We start from the raw sequence: 23,879 nt of genomic DNA, 5'->3' as shown, positions 1-23,879 counted from the left end.
ATATTCCCACAGACTATCTTTTTTTTTTTTTTTTTGAAAAATATGGAACACTTCGCGAATTTGTGTGTCATCCTTGCGCAGGGGCCATGCTAATCTTCTCTGTATCGTTTCAATTTCAGTATATGTGCTGCCAAAGCGAGCGCTCCCAGTCTTGCATGTTTTATATATCTCTATATATATCTCTATATCTATCTATCTATCTATATACACACAAAATGTATTAAGAATATTATGACATAACAACAATATTATATGTACATATATTATGTGTGTATGTACATACATACATACATGCACACAATGCCTTTTACCAAAGAATTTCAAAATTTCAAACTGTGAACTTACTTATTTAGCAAATGGGCACAGCAGCTCAAAACTGTTACATTATGTGAACAACAGGCCCCCAAAAGCTGAAAAGGCAGATAGTTTAACTTTTGGCCCAGCTGCTTAGACTACCTATGTGACTGTGGGGACATTACATCATAGGGGATTGTAGGATGATGAACTGGGACAACCTGGAGATCAACTAATCCAAACCCTTCATTTTACAGGTGTGGAAATGGATCTGGGGAGCTGGGGTGGAGAGTCTAGTTTTATTCTTTCAAAATCAATGCTTTTTCTTGAGCTTGCTTAGCTTTGGGGAGCTCACTCCAAGTTGGAGGCACGTTTAGACTTACTGGGAAGGAAATGAATCCCAGGTGAACAAGATTCCTGAGGGTAACATTATGCAGTAAAGTGGGTCGTGCTGCATATGGATCCAGACCCAGATCCCTGCACTGCACTACCTGTGTTACCCGGGGATGACTTAATCTTTCTGGGTCTCAATTCTTGCCTCTGCAAAATGAAGGATTGAACTCGATGGTACTTAAGGTTTGTCCAGCTCAAAATCCATGGTGTTATCCCCTCTAACCAGCCCTAAGACCACAAAACAATTATTCAGTATCTGAAAAAATGGCTGAGTTCACACCACACAAGCCATGAGAATTCAGTAACAAACAGGGGGGGGGGGGTCTGCTTGTGGGTACCTAAGGGGGAAAAAAAATCACTCTTTTTATTTTGTATCACATTTTCCCCATTGTGAAGGCATGGCCATAGACTCCATCCTTCTCTCCCTTCCTCCCTCAATAATCAGAAACCTAGAAAATACTGAGAAATTTACACCAAGTACTTGTGACAACCACCTCAAGCAGAACGAATTCAGTTAACTCAGTGCTTCAAGGCTCACACCTGCTTCTCTTCAAAAGAGTCTCAGAATCTGAGTAGCAATGGACGCTACCAAATCAGAAAACAAGAGCTGTTTCATTAATATCAACCTGCCAGTGCTCCAAGCAACTCTCTTAAGACTAAGTTACAGGACAATTGCCAGTCTATGTTGGTAGAAGGGATTTCTTCCCTCGAAGTTCCCTATACCAATGAAATCATAAGCCTAGAATGTTAGAGTATTGTAAATGCTGCTGCAAGTGGGAAGGTTTGTATGAAGTGATGCAGAACAAAGAAAGAAGAAACAAAAGAATATACATATTTACTACACTCACATAAATAAACATTAAACAGGAACAACTTCGTTTCTATCTCGTTTGGGATGGGAGGGTGAACTCGTGCCTGTGACCCAAGTGTCTTTCTTAAAGGAATAATATGAAAAGCTTTGCTTTGACAAGGCAAATTTTACCTCTTTGTCAAAATCCTGGTCAGGATCAGACATACTTCTTAGAGGTATGGTCACTCCCAGTTCACCTCCTCCACCTACAGGAAAAGCAAAGTTTATAACTCAAGTAAAATTAAAACATTACATTAAATCCTTTGTATTTCCTTTGCCCCTTTCTCCCACGGTACCGATGGATATTAGAGGTAGGTACGTAATTAATGTTTGTTCATACAACCCACATTTATTAAGTGTCTTATTAAGCCCACAAACATGACATCCCCTCTCTCAGCTCTGAGTATTTTCTTTGGCTGTTGCTCATGCCTGGAATCATCTCTTCCTCCTGGCTTCCTTCAAATCTCAATGAAAACCTCACCTTCTACAGGAAGCCTTTCCTGTATCCCTCTTGATTCTAGTGCCTTCCCTCTGTTAGTATTTCCTATTTATCCTATTTATATATTATTTGCTTGTTGTTTTCTCCACTAGATTGTGGGCTTCTTGAGGGCAGGGACTGTCTTTTGCTGCTTTGTATTTCCAATGCTTAGCACAGTGCGAGGCACATAGCAAGCACTTAATAAATGCTTACTGATTGATTACTATGCCATTGCATTCACTGTTTGAGATACAGTGAATAGATGGTTTCTGCCCTCAAGTAATGAAGTCTAACAGATAACTCCTAAGATTATCTAGAGTGCAATTTGTACCTGAAGAGGGCCATGAAACGTAGGTCTTACTTCTTGATTGTGGTTGCCGGGAGAGGTTGGCTGGGGAAGGGCCAGACTTTTCTTCTTGTGAGGAAGGCAATACACTCTATATTTGAAAATGCAACATTAAAACATATATACAATCAAATGCTCACACCATAGTCATTGTGGCCTGTTTTAACAAGGTAAGTATTGTGGGTCAGGGACAATAAATAACACAAGGTTCAATCTGGGAGGATGTTTAAGATTGTCTTTGCTAGGCAAACAAATAATTTTCAAGCCCCACAAAAAATGTGGAAGATGATTTTTGCAGCAGTAGAGGCTAAAGTAAACTTTAAAACACTGTGCAGTTATTGCCACCTAGGTCCTACCTACATCCTCAGACTTTTGTAGTCAGCCACCTCCAAGAGTGGTCACAGGTAAAGCATTCTGTAAACTTCAAAACGCCACAAAAATGGAAGCTATTCACTCATACCCACCCAGTCTGTGGGTCTCTTGTTTTTGTCTTCCCATTAATCCTCCATAAGGAGTCCATCCAGAATGCTGGAGCCCCATCTATGCTTCCCGATAGTATATGAATATTAAAGGAACACATAGGTTAGCTCTTGATTTCACATGGTTGATAACTGATGGACATAGCATATAACTAGTATTTTAATTAAAGAAAAAAAATGCATGCCTTTATTGAAAGAGGGTTGTCCCCTTATGTTATTTAGGATTCAATACTTGGCATACACTTTATTTTGTGAGTCAAGAGCTGAAAATCCCTAAAAGTACAGATGTCCTGAATAAATTGACTAATATCAGCACAAGACTGTCTATGCTACCTTCCACTTCCTCATCCACAAATTGGCTCTCAATCACTTTCATTCTGGCTTCTAAGTCCATCACTGGATGGAAGCTTCTCTCTTAATTGCTAATTATGTGACATCTTTCTCAGTCCTCATCCTTCTTGATTTCCCTTAAAGGTTCTGGTATTTCTTCTCTGTAGAAAATAAACTCCTTCAGGTAAAATGGTTTCATTTTTTAATCTTATATTCCTGGCATAAAGTCATAATTTTTCACTGAACTCGATATTCTTTTTCCCTCTGGCTTTTGTGATATTGCTTTTTCTTTGTTTTCTTTCTACCATTGTAACAATTTCTCAACTTCTCCTTCTGGATCACTGTCTATGTGAAATTATCCTTAAATTATCAAATATCAACTTATCTATTTATATAATGTATGCTGTAAGACAGCAGAATATAAGCTCCTTGAAGGCTAGGATGCTCTAATTTGAGCTCTATCTCCCTAGTGTCTAAAGAACAGAATAGCCACTGGCTATTGGTTGAGAAGACCAAAGATCAAATGTGGCCTCTACCCCATCCTGGCGTTGTAACCTGGGAAAGTCACTTAGCCTCTCATTTCCCAAACAATTCCCTTAAGAATTTAAGGGGCTGACATGCTACGAATCTTGTGTCTTTCTCTAAGCATTTCTTTTGTAAGAAATACCTGTCCCATTAAAAAAAAAAAAGAATTTAAGGTGCAGAACTGTTCCTCTGCAGTGGTAGAAGGAATTTACTCACCAGGAGTTCCCTACATCAATGAAATCACAGCTTTGGATGCCCCCACCATCCCTCACCCCCCCCCAAAACCACCAAATCAGTGCCTGGCCAAGCACCATATACACAGAAGGAATTTAGTAAAGACTTGTTTTGGGTAGAATAGTTTTCTTTCACATTGTTACTGAGACACCTACGCATTTCTAAGACTTTACATTTTTCACAGTGCCTTCCTCAGAACAATGCCAGGAGTGGGCAGTTTGAATATTACTCTCTCAGCTCTAAAGCCAAGAGGCTGGATCTAAGAAGGCAATGGGACCTATCAGGGTCACATTACTATTGAGGAGGAAAACCAGAACTTGCAGGCAGGTCTCTGGTCTCTGGCTTGAAAAGGAGTCTGGGGTGGATCAGATCAATTCTTTTTTTTTTTTTTTAATTTTTTTTTGGTGGGGCAATGAGGGTTAAGTGACTTGCCCAGGGTCACACAGCTAGTAAGTGTCTGAGGCTAGATTTGAACTCAGGTCCTCCTGAATCCAAGGCCGGTGCTTTATCCACTGTGCCACTTGGCTGCCCCTCAATTCTTAAGTACTAACGTATTAATAATTTTTTTTACTAAGGTGAAGGAAATAGAGGAAAGGCTGGAAAAATAAAGGAGAACTATGCCTTAGGTTGAAAAACAGGGATGATTCTGTAGAAAGACTTTTGGCAGAGAAAGTTTATGTGATAGGTGTGCTTAAAGTTTGTTGGAGGTGGTACTCAACAGACTGCTGCAAAGAGGAGAGGGGAGGAAAGTCATTGTTATTTTCATCAAATAAGAGGCTGGAGAAAGACAAGTGTGTATAAAATGCTTCTAGGCAGCTAGGAGTGTGGTTTGGATTATCTTCGCAGATGCAGCTTTTTCCTTAAAAAGGACTTTTATGCATAGCTTCCTCTGGAAAATGTGGTCAGGAAAGTAGGCGCTGTAGAAGTGCAGAGAGATTCTGTTTTGTGGTTCTATTCCCATGCCTCACCCCCTGCTTATTGGGTAAATTTATTTAATTTACCAGAGGGAGATCCATGAGCACTTGCATTCCATCTCCTGGCCCCATATGAGCAACGTGGTTGAAATTGGTTGGGTTTGATATCATCTTTGATCTCAATTCTGGGTCTCTAAGCATCTCTCTGGGGAAAAGAAAACATGTGGAAATTCATTCATATGCAAAAATATTCTTGGCTGTCACCATGAAGCTAACCAAGTTCTAAGTGATTAAATTCTTACCGCCTCTGCTGTAATCTCTCTTCCTCAGGAACCTTAAAGACAAATCGTTTTTTACTTCTGGTCCGAAGCATTTGTTTTTTGCTGTTATCAGAAGTTTCTGGCACACTGAGTACAGCTCCTACATGAATAATAAATAATGCACAGTAATTACTGGCTGTAGCCCATGTATCTGAAATTTCACTTATTCTTAGATATATCAGCACACACTAAGAACACAGCACAACTTGGAAGCACGTGTATTTGCTGAATCTAGACAAATTCAAAGACTTTGCTCATGACATGCAGTAATATATAAATCTATTGAACAGAAAAATATTCTAAGTTTGTTTCTTCTCTGCCTACCTGAAAACTTGTTCTTAAAGTATATTAACCGTGGAGGTTCCCAGTTAAGGAGGTTGAGTGTTCCTTCCATGTTAAGTGGTCTGATCTGATTTAGAACAAAAAAGCAATTTTGATTATAATGTATAGTTTGTAGAGATCATATATTACAACCAAATGACAAAAAATGGATTCCCTTACCTTCCTCAGGCCAATGGTCTGAACCCATTCCATAGTATGAACATCAAAAACATCAACTCCATATTCGCTGTATACTGTGATGTAAGAAGAGCTACAACCTAGTATAAGCAGAACAAAAAAAAATTAAGTGAATAATTTCAATTTTGTTAAAACCTGGCAACGTTTATAAAAGTGAATGGCAAAGGTTTAAGTGTGTGAACTATGAAGCTTTCAAAAGCTATAGGGATGGGACTTCTACATACAGTTTAAAAAGTATCACTGGTATTTTTCAATTTTAAATGACTAAAATTCAAAACTGGCTGCATTTGAAATAACAGGCTAAAAATCATATTCCAAATTCCTATTCTAGAGCTTCTCTTTCAAGTTCAAAAAACCATGTGTTGCAAATGTATTTTTAAAAGTTCGATCCTTTGTTTCCTTGAATGTGTTCAGTTTTTCTTTACAATGATCATATTTTCTTTGTTTCAGAAATATTAATACAAAAGGTCCTTGGTGTTCTAAAGTTAGAATATAGAATTTGGATAGGTTCTGAAAGCATAATTTTTTTTTTAACAATATAGAAAATTAACAGGGTAAAGTAAGATGATTTGGAAGGGGGCAGTGCTATAATGTGTAAGAAAATCAACTATTTTCAAACACTTCAGAAGCAACTATTTGTTGACAGGTACTTTAATAAGCCCCCTTTTTTATTCTGTAAACAGGTCTCTGAAGGCACCCCCCCCACACACACACCAAGTAGCACTGTACTAAGTTTAATGAGAATATATTTGAAAGGAACAAAAGTGCTCATTAAACAGTTCTTGTATTTCAGATACACTTGTCCTCTAAAAAGTATAGCAGCAAAGCATTAGAGTAGGAGTCAGAAGACTTTAGTGTTGGCTCTGCCACTAAATAGCTTTATGACTTTAAGCAAGTCCTTTCTCCTTTCTTGAATCTCAGTCTTCTGTTCTATAAAATAAAGAGGAGGTTGACAGACTAGATCTCTAAGGCTTCACAGTTTCTGTCATGTGATTCTAAGACACCACATGCTTATTATTTCTCTGTGTGACACTGCAGGAGAGCTACACAGAAGTAACAAGATGACACTGCAAAGTATGAAACCTACACTTAGTCTGCATATGAAAAAGTGAAAAAGGTGATACACACCCAACACACACCCATATACCCCAAAACTATTAGGATCAAGCCTCTTCTTAAAAAAAGGAGCAAGCAGTGGAAAGAGCATTAAACTAGGAGTCAGAAATGAGAGTCCTTTCTCTGCCGCGAACTAGCTCTGAGACTGGGGAAAAATTACTTCATCTCTCTGGGCCTCAAGGTCCCTTTCACAATAAAATAGCTAGCATTTTTATAGCACTTTTAGGTTTGAAAAACGCTTGCCAAATATTTCATAATTTCTAATTCCTCTTCCGATTCTTAAGGATGGCTCATTACTTTATGGTAATTTTGAAAGGCAATTTAAAATGTCTTTCTAATCCCTCAGTACCAAAAGGCAACATGCAGTTTGTTGGTACATACACTTAGCATAGGCAGTAGCATTACTTTGAAAATGTTTACTGCTGGGAAATCCTGCAAATGCTTGTGGAATGTTGTGTAGTTTTAACTTTCAGTCTCAGTCATTCTTTATCTTGAATTAAAAATTCATGTCTGTTATATTGCACAGGGGTAGGCACCACAGTTTTTTGCAGAATCTGTCACAACTATAGGAACAAAATCCTTTTCATTAAATATAAAAAAAAATCAAAATGCACTGTGGCTAAGCGTATACTCACTTTAGAAAGACAGCTTAGGTCAGTCATAAGTTCAAAAGTAACATTTCTGATAAGGAAATGACAAAATTTTAGAGCTGGAAGTCCAAACCTATAAAGGACTCGAATACAACACACCTGGTAAAGAAATGGTTGGGGCAGCTAGGTGGTGCAGTGGATAGAGCACCAGCCCTGGAGTCAGGAGGACCTGAGTTCAAATCCAGCCTCAGACACTTAACTAGCTGTGTGACCCTGGGCAAGTCACTTAACCCCAATTGCCTCACCAAAAAAATTTAAAAGAAAAAAGAAAAAAAAGAAATGGTCATCCAGCCTTTGCCTACACCCTCCAAGAGGGGAATATTCCCCCGCAAACTGCTTGAGCTGTCCCTTCCACTTCTGTTTTTCCTTGTATCAAACCTAAATTTGCTTCTCTGCAATTTGGCACTTGCCCCAGAAACTAGGAGCAAACAGAACATGTCTAATCTTTTTTCTATATAACTACCCTTTCAAATGGGAAAGGCTTCTGGAGTTAACCCCCGAGGAAAAATCAGGAGTCGGAGTCCCTTAGGCAGTTGGATGTTGGACATCACATCCCTCTGGCAACTCCTGCGGCGGCACTGGTGCCAAACTGTATTGGCTCTGCCTCTCCTTTGGATCCACCAGTGTTGCGGAGAGGGAAAACCTGCTGCATGGGCAACAGCTTGTTTTCCATATTGATCCGCCCAGGCCAGCGCCCTGGAGAGGACACTCCAGCTACTCCTCATGGGGTAGATACAACACGGGATGCGGCAGTTACCGGTTATAAGTCACTCAGGAGCCATGACTCCTGTATCAGACTGCACAGCCACACTGTGGTCTGTGGCTCTTCAAGGTGCTGATCCATGGTCATCCACGAATGGTGGAGGCCTACTACTACTACTACTACTACTACTACTACTACTACTACTACTACTACTACTACTACTACTACTACTACTACTACTACTACTACTACTACTACTACTACCACCCTTTCAAATGCTTGGAAGGAGCTTTATCCTCACCCCTCCCCTCAACAACAAAACCCCAGATAAACCCAAATAAACCATTTCTCTCCTCCAGGCTAAACAACCTCATTTCCTTCAACAGATCCTCATATGATGGACTCCAGGACCATTCACGATCCTGGTTACCCTTATCTGAGCGACATCCGTCACAAATCTGTGGTGTCAAGGATGACACACAACATTCCAGCTATGGACTGACCAGTGGACAAAACAATCACCTTCTTATTCCTGGAAGCTCTGCCTTGAAATGTAGCCCAGGCCTCCATTAGCTTCCAGGGGGAGGACTGTTGTACTGTACTGTTGACTCTTATTTAGCACACTAAACCCCTCTGATTCACCCCACCCCCAGGGAAACTTGTTTAACCTTGTCTCCCCAATGTGGGCCTGTAGAATTTATTTATTGTTCCCAAATTCAAGTCTTTATACTTCCTATTAAACTTTATCTTATCAGATTCATCCCAATCATCTAAATCTCTTTCTATCCTGACTTTCTCATCTAGTAAGCTGGCTGTGTTCCTCCTAGCTTTGTGACATTTGCCAATCCTTTCACTGAAGTTACCTGCTAAAAATATTAAAGTACTCCACTGAAAATCTTTCGAGTTGAAATCAATCCCATTTCAAACTGTTCTGAATTCAACTAGTAGTACTGTCAGTTAGCCCACATCTCTCCATCTTTTCCACCAGAATAGTAATATGGCACTTTGAAATACAGCATTCCCTAATCTACTATTTTAGTGTCCCTGTCAAAAAAAAAAAAAAAGGAAATGAGTTTAATTGCAGCATGCAGGACCTGTTCTTAAGCACCACTTTCATTTCTAGATGTTCATTAACTATCTCCTTAATAATTAAGTCTAGATTTACCAGGAATCAAAGGTAAGTTTGCTGCCTTTTAGTTTACAGACTCCATTTTCTTCCCTTTTTTGCAAACTGGGAAATCTGTCCTTTCTCCAAACCTATAGTAACTTTCCTGCTCTCTACAATCTTTCAAATATCACTATCTCAGCAATCATATTAATTACTTAAAATGGTGGGATAGGGAACCAAGATGGTGAATTAGAGAAAGCACTACAGCTAAGCTCTCCCAAATTTCCTCTCCAAACAACTTTAATGCCTCAAATCAAATTCTGCCATCCTAGGCTAAGACAGGAACCCAGGAGAGATCTGTGGTCAGTGTAGTGGGGGCTGGCCTGGAGCACATTTGATGGCAACACCAGCTGGAAACTCCATTGCCCACATCCACTTCTAGTTTCCAGACAGTGCCTGATCCTTTCAGGAGGGAAAATGGGCATTTAATGAAATAGAGGATGTTCAAGCATTCCTGAAGAAAAGATCAGAGATGAAGAAAAAAAATCTGACTTTCAAATACCTCAAGAGAAGCCTAGAAAAGTAAAGATGAAAGAGAAATCACAAGGGATTCAATAAGGTTAAACTGTTTACATCCCTATATGAGAAAATTACATATCTAATTCTTAAGAACTTTATCATTATTAGAACAGAAAGGAAAACTCTACATAGACAGAGGACATATGAATGAATTGATTATGTTGGTATGATCTAAAAAAATGGATGGGTGAGAAACATAAAGCACTAGGAAAAGGGTGGGGAGGGAGGAAAAAGAATGGGGAAAATCACCTCACATAAGAGGTGCTCAAGGAAGAGCTTTTATAATGGAGGGGGAAATGGTGGGGAGATAGGTAATATTTGAACTTCACTCTCCTCTGAATTGGCTTAAAGAAAGGAAAAAACATATGTGTGTTTTTATATAGATACATTCAACTGGGTACAGAAATCTATCTTACTTGACAAGGAAGTAGGAAGGTAATTGAATAGGGTAGGAGTGTAGTGATGGGGGGGGCAGATTGACTGTGGAGGGATAGGATAAAATAGGATGGAGAGAAATGCACAGTAATCAGAACTATGAATGGGATAGCAGAATGAATTAAAAAGCAGAATCCAATATATTGTTTACCAGAATCACATCTGAAACAGAAAGATACACGCAGAGTTAAAATAAGGATCTGGAACAGAATATATTATGCTTCAGCAGAAATTTTTTTTTAAAAGGTAAGTATAATTATAATTTCAGAAAAGCAGAAGTAAAAAATAGACCTAATTAAAAGATATTACCAGGAAAATTACATCTTGCTAAAAGGTACCACAGACAATGAAGTAATAACATCAGTACTAAACATATATCCACCAAATGGCAGAGCATCCAACTTTTAAAAGAAAACAGTTACAGGAGGAAATAGTAAAACTATACTAGTGAAGGACCTCAACTTTCCCCTCTCAGAGCTAGAAGTTAAATAGATGAATAGAATTTTAGAAAAGTTAGATATGATAGACATTTGGTGAAAACTAAATGGGAATAGAATGAAATAGAACTTTTTCTCAGCTGTATATACATAGCACCTTCATAAAAACCTTACCAGAAAAGCAGAAATATATTAAATGTACCCTTTTCAGACCATAATGCAATGAAAATTGCATTCAATAAAGGGCTGTGGAAGCAGAGATAAAAAATTAATTGAAAATTAAATAATCCTAAAATTGAGTAGGTCAAAGAACAAATCATACAAATCAATAATTTAATTGAAGATAATGAGACAACAAACCAAAATTTGTGGGATACAGTCAAAGCAGAACTAAGGGGAAAATTTATATCTCTAAGTGAGATATAATCAATCAATAAAAGAAAGAGCAGATCAATGAATTAAGCATACAGCTAAAAAAATTAGAAAAAAAGTTAAAAATCTCCAGTTAAATAAACAAATGGAAATCCTTAAAAACCAAAGGAGGGGCAGCTAGGTGGCGCACTGGATAGAGCACCAGCCTTGGAGTCAGGAGTACCTGAGTTCAAATCCAGCCTCAGACACTTAACACTTACTAGCTGTGTGACCCTGGGCAAGTCACTTAACCCCAATTGCCTCACTTAAAAAAAAAAATAAAAGGAGACTAATAAAAGTGAAAGTAAAAGAAATCACTGAACCAAAAAATAAAACTATGAACTGGTTTTATTGGGGGAGGGGGGGATCAAAATAGAGAAACCACTGGTTAATTTGATTTAAAAAAAGAAACCCTAAATTCCCAGTATCAAAAATGAAAAGGGTAAATGCACCACCAATGAGGAAGAAAATAAGTATTAGACAAACCCAACTATATACCAAATAAATCTGATAATCTATAGGAAATGGATGAATATTTATAAAAATATGAACTGCTCAGATTAACAGAAAAGGAAATAGAACACTTAAATAACCCCATCTTGAAAAAAGAAATTGAATGAGTCATCAATGAGCTTCCTAAGAAAAAAATCCCTAGGACTGATGAAATTACAGGTGAATTCTACCAAACTTTTAAGAAACAATTAATCCCAGTACTATATAAATTATTTGAAAAAGTAGGTAAAGAAGTCCTACTAAATTCCTTTTATAACAAAATATGGTTTGATACCTAAACCAGGAGAACAAAAACAGAGAAAGGAAACTGTATGATTGATTTTTCTAATGAATATTGATGCAAAAAGTGCAACAATAAATACGAACAAGGAGATTACAGCAATATGTCACAGACCATACCCTATGACTAGGTGAGATTTATATCAAGAATGCAGGACTAGTTCAATATTAGGAAAACTATGTATCATATTAATCATATTAATAATAAAAACAAAAATCATGTGAGTACATCAACAGATGAAGAAAAAGCTCATAAAATACAACACCCCATTCCTATTAAAAACACTAGAAAGCATAATAATCCATGGAACTTTATCTATCTAAAATCAAGAGCAAGCATTATCTGTAATGGGGATAAGCTAAAAGCCTTCCCAATTAAATCAGGAGTGAAACAAGGATGTCCATTATCACCATTATTTTTCAGTATTGTATTAGAAATGCTAGGTATAGCAGTAAGAAGAAAAGAGACTGAAAAATAGGCAACAAGGAAATAAAACTATCACTCTTTGTGGATGACATGATGGTATACTTAGAGAACCCTAGAGAATCAACTAAAAAAATTAGATGAAACAACAGCTTTAGCAAAGTTGTAGAATATAAAATAAACCCACAAAAATCATTAGCATTTCCATATATTACCGATAAAATCTAGCAGGAAGAGATAGAAAGAAAAATTCCATTTAAAATAACTGCTGATAATATAAAATATTTGGGAATCAATACAAACTCAGGAACTATATGAACATAATCACAAAATTAAAAAATAGGGGCAACTAGGTGGTGCAGTAGATAAAGTACCAACCCTGGAGTCAGGAGGATCTGTGTTCAAATCTGGCCTCAGACACTTACTAGTTAAATAACCCTGGGCACGTAACTTGACACCAATTGCCTCTCAAAAAAAAATAATAATAAAGACAGATTTAAATGACTGGAGAAATATTAATTGTTCATGAATAGGCTGAGCCAACATAATTAAAATGACAATTCTATCTACATTTATTTTCTTATTCAGTGTCATACCAATCAAACTACCAAAGAATTATTATATAAAGGTAGAAAAAATAATAAAATTCATCTAGAAAAACAAGAAGTCAAGTATATAAAGTAAATCAATGAAAAGAAATGTGAAGGAAGACTGACTAGCAATATCAGACTTCAAACTAAATTACAAAGTGGTAATCATGAGAACAATCTGGTACTGACTAAGAAACAGTGGTGGATCAGTGGAATAGATTAAGTACAAAATACAGAATAGTAAATGACCATAGTAATCTAATGTTTGGTAAACCCAGAGATCTATTTAAAACCCTCCAAAATCCACCGATTCACTCCTTTTGTATCCTTCCCCTCCACACACAATAACCAAACTGGTCTCATAGTTGTTTCCTCACCCTTTTGATTTTTCATGTGCACTGCCCCTTCTAAGCCTGGAATGTCTTGTACCCCACTCCTTACTTCTACCTTTAAAAATGCATAGCCTCCTTCAAGGTTAAATTCAAGTATTATTTCCTATGTGGAGCCTTTCCAGATTCCCTCAGATATTAATTCCTTCTTTTTCTAAAGTTATTTCACATATACTTATTTTGTTTTTTCCTTTGTAGTTGTAGACCTGAGATTGAACCCAGGTCTTAACTCTGAAAGAAGCTATCTATTGCACAATACTGCTTTTCAGATAGATAGATAGATAAGTAATCACAAAATAACTGCAGGAAAAGGATGGCACTAACACATGAAGAGATCAGTAAGGTCTTCATATAGTGATATTTGAGTTTAGCCTTGAAGAAAGCTGAGAATTCTTAGAGGTGGACTTGAGGAGGGGGTATTATATGTTTTAGTGCAGTGCCTTCTACACAGAAGATGTTTACTAAATGTGTGCTGAATCGAAAGAAATGAAAATCCACATTTCATTGAAATCCAGTCAATGGGGAAGGACAGGAAAGACAGAATACATAAAAGAATTGTTGGCGCAGTTACGGTAAATATTTTATTTCCCCTATGAAAGACCAAGTTCAATGTTTATGTCTATGCCGAATTTTACAGCTTCAAACTTTTCTGTAAACAAAAGTGTATGGAAATCATAATGATTTTTAAAAATTAGATCTGTGATTTCTTATAAAGAACTCCCAGTGAAGAAATTCCCTCTACCAATGCAGACTGGCACTTAGTCTTATCTTAGAATTGTCTAGGGCACTAAAGTTCAATAGTTTGCTAAGGATAACATAGCTAGCATGTTCAAGGCACTTTTACTCAGGGCTCCCTGACTCCAAGACTGCCTCTCTATCCACTATGCTACATTATCTCTTTTTTTTGTGAGGCAGTTGGGGTTAAGTGACTTGTCCAAGGTCACACAGCTAGTAAGTTAAAGTGTCTGAGGCTGGCTTTGAACTCAGGTCCTCCTGACTCTAGGGCCAGTGCTCTATCCACTGTGCCACCTAGCTGCCCTGCTACATTATCTCTTAATGAATCTAAAATAAATATCTAATTTCTTCACTTAACCACCTCTGTGATTAAACTATCTGGATCCTAGGACACCTTACTATTGGGGTCATAGGTCAGCAATGATTCTACCAGCAATAAGGAACAGGTTTTGGGCTGCACCTGGATTATCCTCATAATTCACAAAGGAAATAACAAACATGTAGATAATGAGGAGCTGTTTATAAGGTAATGAAGTACATCCCACCAGTTTGCAGTTTGATGGCAACATGCAAAAACAAAAACAAAAAACGAAAGCTCATTACATCTGCCTTTTGTTGGAAGTGTCCCATCCTTTGGTATTACACAGTTAATGTTTTATCAACTCAATAAAACTAGCAATGAAACAGAGAAGTTCCAATGTTAAGCAATTAAAAGAAATTAATGATGTCTTCCAGTTTTAATAACTGTCTATCTCTAGATAGTTTAATAACTCTCTAACTCTATCAACAGGTGTCAATCTGCACTGGCAGAGGAAGACCCTCACTAGGAGTTACCAGTACCAATTAAATCACCAAACCAATTTTTAAGAAAGTTGTCTTGTAGCTAATCTAGTTGAATTCTATTGGTAGAGTTTCTATTTTCTATTATTTAGATGCACTAATTTTAAATTTAAATTAAACTAAATTTTAATTTTAAATTTAAAGTCAGGATGTTCTGACATCCTGAATGATCTATAATTATCTGTCTTCACTTTTGGCCTGAACTTACACTCTGGAACTCTCCACTTCATCACAAATCATTTTGCCCACCTCTCAACTGCACTTTCCCAACATCTATTTTCCTGCTGGTCTTCCCGGCTAATGGAATCCAAGCTTCTTTAGGGTGGGGATCATTTTCTTTATTTGTATTTGTCTCCCTAGCACTTAGTGTGGCACTTGGCACACAGTGCCTAATAAGTGTTCTATCTAATTATTCAATTATTTGAGGCTTATTATAAAAAATATGGGTGGACAAGGAAGTTTCCCCAATGACCACTCATTATCAACTCTATGTTTTTACTGTAACAGTTTCTCAAATGCTGTCCTCTCCATCAAACCTGTTATTTCTGTATATTTAGCCACCTGAAATGGTTGATTTTCTAAACAACTTTTTCAAAACCAAAATCCAATTTTTCTGAACACAAATATCAAAAAAAGAATAGCCTTAAAGTGGGATTTCTAAATATTAAAAGAAAACCATAACTTTTCTAAGGGTACAAAGAATCTTTCTTTGACCACCAAAAATACTTTTTACTACACTATTTCACAGAATTTAGGGTTTGGAGGGGACCTCAGGAGCTATGTGGCTCAGCCCATGCCTGAAAGGAAATCCTACTCTAACATATCTGACATACAGCTTCTGCTTGAAGACTAGCACCATTAAAGGCAGCCAATTCCATTTTTGGTCATCAAGCTTAAAGTATCTTGTTTGCAACTTCAATCAATTGCTTCTAATTATGCCTTTGGGGCATAATTTAGGACAGCCCTTCAAACATTTTTTAGACAGTTATCATGTCTTTCCTGAATCTTTTCTTCAGGCTAAATATTCCTAGAACACAGGTTCAAGGCTTTTAGCATCCTGGCTGTCTTCATCTGGACAGTCTACCGCTAAACAAGTCTTTCTCAAACTAAACACAAGACTCCAGAAGACTCATCTCAATTATCAGTAATCCCTTTTTTCAGATACAAAAGACCAGGTACTTTGTGTGATGTGATGCAAAAAAAAGAACAAGGAACTTGAAGGCAGAAGCCCTCTATTCAAATCCTGCTATCCTACAACAGATGTAAGGCAAAGGTACATCAATGATCTGAAATGGTTTCCTCATCTGTAAAATCAGGGAACTGGTCTACATGATTTCTTATGGTCCCTTCCAACTTTAAATTCTATGAACCTTTTAAGCCAGTTATTTTGTCTAATGCTACAAATGAAGATTACCAGGTTCTTTGCCTCAAATGCCACTTTCTGCCAGGAGGCATTTCCTGATTCCCCTCTAGATAATCTCACATCCATTTTGTATGTATCTCATACACACCTATTTATGTTGTCTGGACCAACCGAGCAGGGACTATTTTTGTTCTTTCTGCATATTCCTATTCCTTAGTACAGTGCCTGGCATAGAGCAAGTGCTTAATAAATGCTTATTCATTAACTGACTGATCTGGCAGAAGAGATGGAATGATAGAAGGGAGTCATCTCAGTGTAAAAAAATGGATGAGGATCACTCTGTAAACAACATAAATACGAGCTATTATTATGAATACTGATATTATAAATGGTTCTCTAAACGTCTGCTGCTTTGACAGAGAAGAAGGCAGAGTTTACAGATCTGTTCTAGGTTGGACGGAAATTCTGGGACCAGCTCACAGTAGCTTACTGTAAGCCATCTATAACAGAGCAGGCTGGGAGCACCTGCATGATTGACTGTCTCAGAAATTATTCTAAAACATTGAGAAGTTAACTGACTTGCCCAGGGTCCCCAGAAGAGCACATATTAGAGGCAGGGCCTCCTGGTCCCAAGCTTAGCTCTTCATCTACATCCCCATGCTGCTGTGCTCTGAGTTCTGGAATGTGTATCAACCCCTCCTGCCTGCTCACCTTGGAACACCCTTCTGCTTTATCAGCCTCTTTCTCCCTTTGGAGGGGGGAAGCAAAGGCAAGAAAGGTCTTCATTTTGTTAAGGGACAATGGCTGACCAAATTTCATTCTCCTTTTGAATTTCTGGAATTCAATACCAGATCCCAGCACCAGGTACCCCACCAGGCACCACTCCCCCAACCCCTTTGCTTTTGTGTTGTTAAGATTATCAGCTCCTTGAGGATACAGTCTTTCTTTTCATTTGCATTTCTAAAGCTTAACACAGTGCCTAGAACATTGTAAAACCTTCAAAAATGCCCTGAACCACACTTTGATCACCTGATTCTACTATTATGAAAAAATGTAAATTCTTAGCTACCTAAACTGTGGAAATTGGATGACAAATTAAAGAAAAAGAGAACACATGCTGATTTTTGATGAGAAAAGCAGCAACAGGGATATGGCAACAGAAAAACATATACATACTACAGGCAACAGGAGTTGCAGGCCACATTAGCTCCTGCATGCGTGACCTCCGACCTTGTGAATCCACGTATAATCCCATATGGCTGAAGCAAAGCAGGTATTCCTCATTACTGAGTTCCACAGCACAAAGGGCATCAAAAGACTGCTGTGAGAGGAACATAAGCGAGGGATCATTAGGATTTACCAGGTTTAGAGACTGTCCATCTCCCTGGATGTTCAACAGAGAGAACCCAGAAGGGTAGCCAACACAGAGCCTGTCCTTGAACACTGTCATCCACTGTACATTTCCTGGAGCCACAATTTCACTGAATTTTTTGTGGAAAGGTTTAGTTCTATGAATTTCATAACAGAGAATCAGTCGTTTCACAGCCACAAACAAACAAGTTGAAGAGCTCTTCTTTAGTGTGGCTACTACTATAAGCTGGCAGCCTTTAGTTTCTGGGAGTTTGATGTCAAAATTGCCTTCTGAACCATCGAGACAGGACCACGGATATAGATGAACATGATGGTTCCTGCCACAGATGAGGATGATAATTTTCTCTTTGGGAGCAAGTTCAATCTGGTACACCTTCTTACAATCAGCAGCCCGAACAATCACTGCAAAGACGGAACAAGAGAGAAACCTCAATGAATAAAGAACTATGAAAATTTAAATAATCCCTGGTAAAGACAGGTTAATTTCTGTTAATGTTGCAGCGGATGTAATGGGATAATCCCAACCTGAATGGAGTGTGAAGAAGTGGAAAGAACAATGCATTTGGAATCAGAGGCCAAGGACTCAAATCTTGACTTTGCTGCTTCCTATTTGTGTAACTTTGGACAAATCACTTCCCCTTTCTAAGCCTCTTTATTTACTGCATAATGAAAAGTAGGAATAGAGGATGTGTTGTTAAGTTTTAAAACATTACATAAACTTGAGTCTGATACATTTTAATCTTCTACCATGTACAATCCACAAAGTAACATAAAAGATTGAAAAGGCAAATGCAACCTTACCTTTTGTTAAAAGGATGTGTGTATGGTTTTTAAGTATCAATGTAATTCACTATTTTTTATTTGAATTTTATTTTAAACTGCCTTTTCTCCCAGTCCTGCTCACTTTACTTTTTATCAGTTTATATAAGTCTTCATTGGTTTCTCTGAAACTAGCTCCTTCATAATTTCTTATAGAATAACAGAATTTCGCCACATTCATATATCATAACTTATTTAGCCAATAAATGATGGGTACCCAACCTCAGCCTCCAGTTCTTTGCCAACACAAAAAGGACTTCTATAAATATTTTTGTACATTTGGGTCTTTTTTCATTTTCCTTTGAAGAACAGGATTAGTATTGGTATTGCTGGGTAAAAGGGTATGAAAAGTTTAATAGCTATTCGGACATATTTACAAACTGCTTTCTGGAATGGCTGGACCAGTTCAGTTTCATCAACAATATACTAATGTATGTTGTCCCACAGCTCCTCTAAAATTTGTCATTTTCTTTTTCTGTCAACTTTGCCAGTCTGATGGATATAAGGTAGAACCAAAGAGTAGTTTTAATTTGAAATTCTCTATTAGTGATTTGGAGCATTTTTTCATGTGGCTGTAAGAGTCTGGTTTCTTGTGCTGAAAATTGACTGTTCATGTCCTTTGACCATTTATTAATTGGAAAGTGCTTGTTATTTTTATAAATTTAAATCGGTTCCCTATATATCTCAGAAATAAGACTTTTATCAAAGAAACTTGCTATATAAAGATGTTTCCCCCTTTACCTGATTTTCTTCTAATTTTGCCCAATTGTTTTTCAAGAGTTACATCAATTCACAACTCCAACATCAGTGAATTAATATGCCTGTTTTCCTACACTCTTATCAACGTGGAACTTTTCCAACTTGTACTATCTTGAACAATTTGATAGGTATGAAGTAACTTTAATAGATTTCTGTCAATTCCCTATATATGTTTTGGATGTCAGAATTTTATTAGAGGTGTTAGGTGCAAAATTCCCCCCCCCCAGTCTGTCTTCTCTCATTCCAGATGCATGTATATTATTTGTGGAAAGCCTTAATGGTCATATAAATTTATCTACTTTGGCTTTGATGATATTCTCTACATTGTGATTAGTTATACATTCACTCTCTATCAATAGTTTTAAGAAATATAACCCATCATTTTCTTCATTTTGGATGGTGTAACTTTAAAAAGTATTTAACTATAACAAAAAAGGAAAATATTGGATGTCGAAGGGTACATGAGAAAACTGGGATGCTAATCCACTGTTGGTGGAGTTGTGAACTGATCCAACCATTCTGGAGCGCAATTTGGAACTATGCCCAAAAGGCTATAAAACTGTGCATACCCTTTAATCCGACACCACTGCTAGGTTTATAACCCAAAGATATCCCAAAAAAGGAGATAAAGACCTCTTTGTACAAAAATATTTATAGCTGCTTTTTATGGTAGCTAAGGATTGGAAAGCAAAGGAATGCCCATCAATTGGGGAATGCAAGCCATGGCATATGATTGTAATAGAATATTACCGTGCTTTAAGAAATGATGAGTAGGACGATTTCAGAAAGGCCTGGAAAGACTTATATAAACTGCTGTGAGCAGTGAAGTGAACAGAACCAGGAGAATGCTGTGCAGTGACAGCAATACTGTTGATGAAGAATGATGAATGACTTAACTATTCTCAGCAATACAATAATTCAAGACAATCCCAAAAGACTAATACTATCCACCTCCAAAGAAAGAGCTGATATTGATTGAACACAGACCGAAGCATGTTATTTTTCATTTGCTTTCATTTTTTTCTTTTATTTGAGTTTTCTTATACAAAATGACTAATGGTAATGTTTTTACATTGTTGTTGTTTGTCCTTTGCTTTTGAAGAGGACCATGACATCGAGGTGATGATGTCATGATTTGCAGTGAAAATTTAAGTGAGGCAGGGCTGTGCAAGGTCACCAACCTAACTCTTCTCTCCAGAGTCATCTGAGTCTAGTGTCAAGATATACATCAGAACGACTGGTGATGGCCCTGCATGTTTAAGGCAACTGGAGTTAAGTGACTTGTCTAGGGTTACACAGCTAGTGTCTGAAATGAGATTTGAACTCAGGTCTTCCTGACTCCAGGGCCAGTGTTCTATCCACTGGTGCCCTGGCTGCCCCAAATGTTTTACATAATGTATAATCTATATCTGATTGCTTACCACCTCAGGGAGGAGGGACAGAATTTGGAACTCAAAACTTTAAATAAAAATGTTTATTAAAAAAAATAAAATAGGTTAATAATGAAATAAAAATTATTTAACTCACGCATATGGAATTTATTATGGTATTTGGTAAATGGAGCTAATTTAAAGCTATTTTCTGTTAAACTACTATTCAGTTTGCCTAGTAGTTCCTACCAAGAGAGAGTTCTTCATAAGTACTTTGGGTTACTGGGTTTATGGAAAACTACATGGCTATATGGACTTCTTGCTAAGTGCTTATATAAATTTATTCCACTGATGAACTTTTCTATTTTTTTAATCAGCACCTGATAGTTTTGACAAGTAAATCTGAGGTCTGGTAATAGTAAACTTAACCTTTTATTTCCCTAGATATTCTTCGACATTTTGTTCTACCATATCACTTTACCTAATTCTATTACGTATCCTCTTGGTAATCTGATTGGCATAGCATTGAATCCCTGGCTTTATGGGCAGAACTGCCATACTCACTATATTGGTCATAGCTTAACCTTTTCATTTATGTAGAGCTTCCTAAATGTAAATTAGTTAAGTCCTGTGTATCTTGTCTTTGGTAGGGTAACTCCCAGGTAATTTTTTGCCCCTTTGACAAAGTAATTTATCTTTACATTTTTTTATTGATTCTCTAAGGTTTCTACACAAATCATAGGATCAGTTACAGATAAACAATTGTCTCCTTTTAATGCTTATTCCTTTAATTTTGGGGGGTATTACTGCTATAGCTAGCATCAATAGTACTATATTAAATAATAATGACGACACTGGACATTCTTGTTTCATTCCTGTTCTCATCAGTAAAGCTTTCCATATTTCTCTTTCACAGAAAATAATTCTGGGTTTCAGGCAAATGCATTTGATTATTAAGGAACAGTTCTTTTTCACTCCTTAATAGTATTTTTAAAAATGTGTATGCAGCATTTCATACCCATGGTTCTCCACCTTTCCAAGGAGGTATCTTATCATATTTCTTCTGAGTCCAAGCTTGTTCAGCATAATTTAAAAACATCCATTTTCACTTGTTTGTTGTTATTAATTCCATCTGCATTGTAGTAGCTATGTTGTAGTAGCTTTTTATATACTATGTTTCTCAAAATTCTTTATATTCATCTGTATCTTCTTACAGCACACCAACATTCCATTACATCAATGAACCAAAATTTATTCACCTATTCCCCAACTCCAATTCACTGCTATCAAAAAAAGTGCTGCTATAAATATTTTGGTATATGGAACATCCCCCCCTTTTGCCCCCCCCACTGTATATAAGTATACATGTGTGTATGTGCATATGTAGGTATGTATGCATGTGTGTATGCATATATGTATATGTGCATGTGTATACACACATCTCCCTCACAGCAGAATCTTGGGGTTACAAATTTCAAAATGTCTTCCAAAATTGTTGAACAAATTCACAGCTCCACCAACAATGCCTTTCCACATTCCACTGATACTATTTCGGTCTTTTATAATCTTTTCTAATTTGTAGGGAATAAAGGGAAATCTCAGGATTGTTTTCATTTGCATTTTTATTATTGCTAGTGACTTAAGAGTACTCTTTTAGATGATGACAAGTTTGCAATCCTTTTGAGGACTGTTCATTCGATATGTAACTCCTAGGAGATTACTTTTAGAGAGCTAGAAAAAAATCTCAAGGAACAAAAAGTCAAAAATCTCAATGAAAAAGTTGGAGAAGGAAGGACACCTGGTTGTACCAGATCTTGAGCTATATATCACAAGGTGGTAATTATCACAACTATTTGGTACTGGTTAAAAAAAAAAAGTTGAAATAGACCAAGCTCACATTAAACAGAAGCAAAGAAGCACCGCAACATAATGTTCAATAACCCAAATATGCTGAAAATGGGAATAAAATGCAGGTGAAACTAGAAAATCTGGGAGAAATCAGGCTTGCCCAACATCTAAATGTTTTTGTGCATATTGGACCTTTTCTTTTTTCTTCTGATATCTTTGGGAAATAGGCCTTGAATCACTGGATCAAAGGGCAGGCACAGTTTTTAGTGACTTTTTGGGAATAGTTCCCATATTGTTTTCTGGAAGATCAGGACCAATTCACAGCTGCACCAACAGTGCAGTCTTGTAAGATCTTGACACTGAAGCTCTGGATCTTAGCGATTTCTTAGTTAATTAATACTTGGTTGGCATCTCATGGATTCTATTTATTTGTACTGGGGCCTGTTTCTGATATTTCTGGGGATTTAGGGGCAGCAGGGGTGGGGGGAGTTCCTATAATTTCTTTGAATATGGCATTCAGAATATTTTTTTTACATCTGTTTTAGAAACCAATAACTTTCAGACTGTCATACTTAGTTCTGTCATTTTGGTTTGTATAGATCTGAAGTTTTTTTCCCAATTCTGACAATAAAAAAATTAGGTTCTATTGTTTGCTCTTCCACTGTTGCATTTCCCCCTTTTGCCTGAGTTGCTCTTTGTTGCTCTACCTTTCAATTCACATGTCAACTTTCTTGAATTCTTCCTTTAGCCATCTTATTTCTAATAAAAGAGATGCCATATCTTTAGCATCTCACTGTGGTGGTAAACCACTCTGCAATTTCTTGGGGTATGTCTATTCTCCATTCCAATGGTACAGTTGTTGCAGTTTTGTTCTTCTGTTTCTCCTCTCTTTTATTCCATAGCATTTATTAATTTTATTAAGGTTTCTTTGACCTGCTGTGAGGTCTTTTGTATGAGGTTTTTCCTTCCCCCCTCTTTGGGTTCTTTTAGCACTGTTATCATTGTTTTGAGGCAGTTTTGGGGCAACCGAGATGGGCATATTCATGTAGTTTGCAACCACTTGCCCAAATTTATTCCATAAATTTTAAAAATTCATTAGGGAAAGATGGTGTGTATGTCTATCTGTCTTCTAAATAGGGACATTAGGGGCAGCTAGGTGATGCAGTGGATATAGCACCAGCCCTGGATTCAGGAGGACCTGAGTTCAAAACTGGCATCAGACACTTGACACTTACTAGCTGTGTGACCCTGGACAAGTCACTTAACCCTCACTGCCCTGCCAAAAAAAAAATAAACAAATAAATAAAATAGATAGATAAATAAATAAGGACATTAGCCACCACTAGGACAGATCAAAATACAGTTTAATTTCTGAAACAATTTAGTGCCCTGGTAGTTCTAGATTTAGTTCACCACCTAGGCTCACTCCAGGCAAGAGACTATCCTCATTGGCTTACC

The 23,879-nt window shown here is 37.2% G+C and overlaps 1 protein-coding gene and 1 non-coding gene across 3 annotated transcripts in view; both read right to left on the bottom strand.

The window, feature by feature from the left end:
* Positions 1 to 23,879, bottom strand: part of CDC42BPB (CDC42 binding protein kinase beta) — a 159,460-nt gene that overhangs the window by 1,754 nt on the left and 133,827 nt on the right. The window contains exons 30-36 of one of the 2 annotated variants that reach the window (XM_043982415.1): positions 17,431 to 18,027; positions 5,665 to 5,762; positions 5,488 to 5,572; positions 5,146 to 5,263; positions 4,931 to 5,048; positions 2,347 to 2,452; positions 1,670 to 1,743 (exon numbers count right to left, since the gene is read on the bottom strand). In XM_043982415.1, coding sequence (XP_043838350.1) covers positions 1,670 to 1,743; positions 2,347 to 2,452; positions 4,931 to 5,048; positions 5,146 to 5,263; positions 5,488 to 5,572; positions 5,665 to 5,762; positions 17,431 to 18,027 — 1,196 coding nt within the window. The remainder of the gene's footprint in view (positions 1 to 1,669; positions 1,744 to 2,346; positions 2,453 to 4,930; positions 5,049 to 5,145; positions 5,264 to 5,487; positions 5,573 to 5,664; positions 5,763 to 17,430; positions 18,028 to 23,879) is intronic. The other variant, XM_043982416.1, reaches the window with a different exon arrangement.
* On the bottom strand, positions 37 to 143 carry LOC122744768. The gene has a single exon (XR_006355115.1). It is a non-coding gene; the product is annotated as a U6 spliceosomal RNA (small nuclear RNA).

This window comes from Dromiciops gliroides, chromosome 2 (genome assembly GCF_019393635.1).
Source record: "Dromiciops gliroides isolate mDroGli1 chromosome 2, mDroGli1.pri, whole genome shotgun sequence".
Classification (NCBI taxonomy): domain Eukaryota; kingdom Metazoa; phylum Chordata; class Mammalia; order Microbiotheria; family Microbiotheriidae; genus Dromiciops; species Dromiciops gliroides.
Note: the sequence above shows the minus strand (reverse complement) of the source record. Positions and strands in the feature narration are given on the sequence as shown.